The sequence below is a fragment of the Lactuca saligna genome, chromosome 2, assembly GCF_052625555.1.
Source record: "Lactuca saligna cultivar CGN05327 chromosome 2, ASM5262555v1, whole genome shotgun sequence".
NCBI classification, from domain to species: Eukaryota; Viridiplantae; Streptophyta; class Magnoliopsida; order Asterales; family Asteraceae; genus Lactuca; species Lactuca saligna.
In genome coordinates this window covers 156530041-156535653 of record NC_136418.1, presented here as the reverse complement: position 1 = coordinate 156535653, position 5613 = coordinate 156530041, and the positions used below count along the sequence as shown (strand labels likewise).

General features: G+C 33.4%; 1 protein-coding gene across 1 annotated transcript; it reads left to right on the top strand.

Moving 5' to 3' along the window:
- Nucleotides 1–2760: 2760 nt before the first annotated feature.
- On the top strand, nt 2761–5613 carry SOX (sulfite oxidase). The gene is made up of 12 exons (XM_078981062.1): nt 2761–2917; nt 3304–3419; nt 3500–3562; nt 3657–3693; nt 3765–3846; nt 4104–4222; nt 4308–4403; nt 4498–4608; nt 4713–4814; nt 4889–4936; nt 5009–5224; nt 5326–5613. The coding sequence occupies exons 1-12, from the start codon at nt 2843–2845 to the stop codon at nt 5440–5442; spliced, it is 1182 nt and encodes a 393-aa protein (XP_078837188.1). The 5' UTR covers nt 2761–2842; the 3' UTR covers nt 5443–5613.

Genomic DNA, 5613 nt, shown 5'->3' with positions numbered 1-5613 from the left:
TCGAAGTGCGCATTAGCAATAGTTAAGCATTTTGGGGTCTTAGGATGAATTAAAAATACAATTAACTAAATTAAAGATTTAAAGCGGTTTTTAATTAATTAATTAATTTATTTTTATTTTTATTTATTTATTTTTTGACTTGTTTCTAAGTTATATGAAACTATAGAACTTATTTTAGGGGCATCCATATGGGTCTTACATTGTCGTTTGAAATTGATGTGGAGGGGTATTCTATGTATAAACACCACTCCAAGCTCCCGTAATTATGATAATGAGTAAGTCCGGTAACAAATTATGGACAATCACAAAGGAGAGAAAATCTCTCTCTCTCTCTCTCTCTCTCTATATATATATATATATATATATATATATATATATATATATATATATATATATATGTGTGTGTGTGTGTGGAGACCACCTTCATTGGTTGTGAGGTGTTGATAGAGTTTTGTCGTGATGAGATGGATATGCTTTGACCCGTTAAGCATTCTTCGTATTCCTGATGGCTTTATGAGTGATATAAGTTTTATAATCGCTTTCATATGTTTGTTTTAAAATGATTTTTATCCAGTAGTTTTTTGGAAGGCAACAACTTTATATAAATAAAATGTAAAATTTTCTAAAGGTTTAATAAAAACAACATTTGTTACACCTTAATATATTTGAAAAGATTCATAATAAACCTAAAATTTTATTTTCAATGATTGCGATTTGGCCTTATTAATTACAAAGACAAAAGATGGAGTTATATAACATTATTTTCTTCATATTAATCATTGGCTACATTAGTTTAGTAAAAAGTTTAAAACATTTCAACCATAAAGAGCATAAACTATATACATATGTTAAGGTTAAATATAATAAATCACAAAATTTTGCCCTTCAATTGTTAGGCATATATAATTATATATAACTTCACACCACACAAAAACGCTTTCTAGTATTCTAAAACTTAAAAACATTCACTAATCTTTTGCAAGTAATGACATCCGAATGTGGTCATGATTCACAATCTTCTAATGGTGTCTGAGCTTGGTCAAACAACTTAACGGTGGTTGTGGTTAAATCCACAAAAAGAAACTCAACGATAACAAAACAATTAGACTGGATAATACTTAAAAAGATGATGCTATTAAACGAGCTCAGACTAACATCCCTAGTAATGAGCTAAAAGTATGTATTGTGTCCGATTTTTAGCACATATAACTATAGAAGAGTTTGAAAATTTGGAGATTTTGGTTTGGTGGAAAGAAAATAAATCTTGTTTTTCCATTTAAGCCACTATGACCTATTATCTAATAATCGTCCTAGCTTCTAAGTCAACATCAAAATCTGTTTTTTCTGTTAGTAGAATGATGACATCTCCAAAAAGAAACAAACTCTACGCATATTGGTGGAAGTGTTATTTTCTTGGAAGACTATTTGGACGATATGAACCAGATACAAAATAGTGGGTAATGACCCGAAAACACCAAATATGGAGGTTGTGGAAACCTTGGAACCGAGTACCACACCGTATATACGTATTCGGTTCGGTTATTATACGGCTATAGTTTGGTATTGGCATTGGTTCGAGTTTGAAAAATGGTCTCATCCCTAATCAAAATTATCTCCACTATGATGAACTTTTCTTGGACGGATCTTTATTTTTATTTTTAGCCTCTAAACATTTACCTATAATGGTTGCCACGCAAGTATCTCCGGTCACAATCGAGTACCTAATAGGCATCCAAAATGGTGAAATTGAGAATCTTTCAGTGATAAACTTACGAGTTATTACCAAAATGATAATCTTTATAACTGAATATCATGTTTTAACACTTTCAAGTATTACTTATATCATACTACAAAAATAGCAAAAATTACAAAAGGATAGCCATCAAAAGATTTTTAAGCCAACCAACCTATTTGACATTTAGCTTACGGTTTCTAAACTTTAAATCATTAAAAAGAAAACTGAATAATCGACTCATACAACGAGTCATTTCTATAACGGAATATAATAAAATGATAATTAATTTTTCTAAAAAAACCACAATGGTCGAGGGGTTCAAGAATTAAAATCTTCAAAGTTTCGATTGATTTTTTTTGTTTATCTCTCCCGTCTTCTTACTTGTCATTTCTTATCACCATTCTTATATTTTTGTTTCAAAATTTCACATTTTAGTAAAAAATAGGTTTTTCCCTACTCTATTCTTATTATATTTATTTCAACGGATATCTAACATAAAAAAAATTTGAAACTTGTGAACAAAATTCAAACTCAACCAAGACATACAAAAAAACATGTTAGAAAGTAGAAACTCAACCCACGAACAAGTGCGAAACCCATGGTATATAAAAAAAATTATTTGAACACCTAAATATATAAAAAAAAAGTTTCATAACCATTCTGAAAAAAAAAAAAAAAAATCCAATTTTTTACTTAAACCAACCAAAGTAAACACTTGTTTACACCCACCTGATCGCAATAGATTACAAATGGATGCATCCAAATTCCAAATCGCAACCCACAAGCTGCCATATTTTTTTCCGTGGCTACCGAAGTGAATCTAGATTAAATGGTAATCAATACTCAGTATCTTTATCTAATGTTCTAACGTAACGCTGCTTTTCCCACGAACCATCTCACAGCCATCCATCTCACCCTCCACTTCCTTAAAAAAAATCCTGCGGTCCAAACAGCTTTTCGAACATCGTGGGGTTCCACACCCACTCGTGACGATAGCACACTCCACCCGACCTCTCTCTCATTCGGCTTATTTGTTCATTGTATCTTTCACTTCGTAATCCTATCACACACCGCAGATTACATTGAAGAAGAAGGTAAAGTTGAGAAATGCCAGGAATCAGATCACCATCTGACTATTCACAAGAGCCTCAACGTCATCCTGCTCTTAAAATTAACGCCAAGGCAAGCAATCCTTTTGATTTTTTTTTTTCCCAAAGATATTACTCAAATCATAAAAACAAAATTAGAATCGAAAGCCTAGGGATTTGGACAGATGGTGCATGATTATTGAGTACCGAATTGTGTTGCCCTTGGTTTTTGTGGTTTTGCTTTTACGACCATATGTCTTTGCTTAGTTCTATGGTTAATTGGTTATCCAATAAAAAAAATCTGTGTTTCCAACGTATTAATTTAAGACGCATAATCGTTGGCTACATAATTAACATCAATGAATAGAAACGAACGAACAGTTCTAAATTATTTGAATTCAGACTCTGGAACGCATTTATACATCAGTAACTTTTGATTATAGTCTTGTTTTTTTACTATTAAGTTGTTTTCTAGTACAGGAGCCCTTCAACGCCGAGCCAAGACGCCAAGATTTGGTTTCTTCTTATGTGACACCTACGGAATTCTTCTACAAGAGAAACCATGGACCAATACCTATTGTTGATGATATACAAAGGTCCTGAACTTTTCATCTTGACGCATACAATTATAAATTGTTTATCGAGATAACTTGTAATGCTTTTATGCCACAAACAGATATTGTGTCTCTGTTCATGGGCTAATTGAGAAACCCAAAGACCTGTATATGAAAGATATTATGTAAGTAAAAAATTTGGGTTCTGTTTTTATCATATGATCTATATTCACAATATTGATTTTAGGAAACTGGTTTTGTTTTTTGAATTACATACAGGAATCTTCCAAAATATAATGTCACTGCCACTTTACAGGTCTACCCTTGGTTCATGTTGAAAAATATGTTACTTGATTTGTTTTAACAGTCTTATATTTCCTGATGCAGTGTGCTGGCAATAGAAGAACTGCAATGAGCAAAACCAGAACTGTAAGAGGAGTTGGGTGGGATGTTGCTGCCTTAGGAAATGGTATCCTTCTTTTTCCACTGATATGATATCTGAGGAAGCTCCTGCTTCTGGCATTTCTGAGTCTGAGATTGATGACATCTAGACAAAAATGATGCAAAAGACGTGAATACCCTCCTTATCCTCATGATCGAAAGACAAAAGCAGTCCTAGAGAAGTTAAAGTTAAAGGCAGCCTAAAGGGGTTTTCCCTAGCTGCCATTTTTAAGGAGCTTTCATCAACAGTTATACCTAAATTATGTTTTGTTGTGTTTGTGTCAGCAATATGGGGTGGAGCAAAACTTGCAGATGTTCTTGAACTGGTTGGAATACCCAAGTTAACAAGCACCACACCTGCAGGTGGCAAGCATGTAGAATTTGTTAGCATTGACAGGTGCAAGGTTTGTATCATGTATTTACTTCTTCTGTTACCTTATTTTTTCAAGTGTTATTGTCTGTAATGGGATTCTTACTTTGTTTCCATAGGAGGAAAAAGGGGGTCCTTACAAGGCGTCAATTCCACTAAGTCAAGCAACAAATCCAGAAGCTGATGTTCTGCTTGCTTATGAGATGAATGGAGAGGTAGACCTAGAAACAAGTATTTAATGCTATTCATAAATCATAATGTTTTTTAACTACTTATTGACTTATTGGTTTGTATTATATATGAATGAAGACTCTGAATAGGGATCATGGGTATCCACTGAGAGTAGTAGTCCCAGGGGTTATTGGTGCTCGTTCTGTCAAGTGGCTGGATACCATCAACATAGATTCCCAAGTCTGCCAGGTCTCTCTCTGCTCAGATTCATATTTACTTTTACTAGTGTCAAAACTTATAAAATGTTTCTAACAAGACAGTGTATGTGTGTATCAATCACTACTACTTTCCAGGGATTCTTTCAGCAGAAAGACTATAAAATGTTTCCTCCAACAGTAACTTGGGACAACATTGATTGGTCTACCAGGAGACCACAAATGGATTTCCCTGTTCAGGTATTAATTTATTAATTACCACAGCAAACAGGCAGTTTTCAAGTTAACATTATCAATTTTGATTCTATTGGCAGAGTGCAATATGCTCCTTAGAGGATGTGAATGTGGGGAAGAATGGAAAGGTTGGTGTAGCATTTTTTAGGATTTGGAGTATATATATGTGTATTGATTATATGATTAAAAATGATGTGCAGATAGGTATAAAAGGATATGCAGTTTCAGGAGGTGGACGTGGGATTGAGAGAGTTGACATATCGATTGATGGGGGTAAAACATGGATGGAGGCATCCAGATACCAAAAGCCTGGAGTCAAATACATTGCTGATGAAGAAGGAAGCGATAAATGGGCATGGGTACTTTTTGAAGCTGAAGCTCATGTAAACTCAAATACAGAGATAATCGCCAAAGCAGTATGTCATGTCATCTATGTTTGTTAGTATAAAATTGATTTTTGGTGAAGCAAGTTATTAATTATGTTGCACTAACTCTTTTAATTTTTTTTAATGAGCAGGTGGACACAGCTGCAAATGTTCAACCTGAAAAGGTTCAAGACATCTGGAACTTGAGGGGAATTCTAAACACATCATGGCATCGTGTTCATATACAAGTTAGGCATTCAAGCATGTAAGGTGAATCAATATACATGCCAATAATATGACCAGGGTGGTAAAATATTTAGTGAATCTTTTTCTTCTATTTCTTGGGTTTTGTAACATAAATTATTATCTTGGTAATGTATGTTTTGATTGAATAAATGTACAAGAATTAATATTAATTAATAGGGATTGTTTGATTGTCA

Bases quoted from the DNA above. Each gene is read 5' to 3' on its own strand.
- SOX (XM_078981062.1), top strand. From the start codon at position 2,843: ATGCCAGGAATCAGATCACCATCTGACTATTCACAAGAGCCTCAACGT. The intron at 3,563-3,656 runs GTAAGTAAAAAA...AATTACATACAG, and splicing joins CTGTATATGAAAGATATTAT to GAATCTTCCAAAATATAATG. The intron at 4,815-4,888 runs GTATTAATTTAT...TTCTATTGGCAG, and splicing joins AAATGGATTTCCCTGTTCAG to AGTGCAATATGCTCCTTAGA.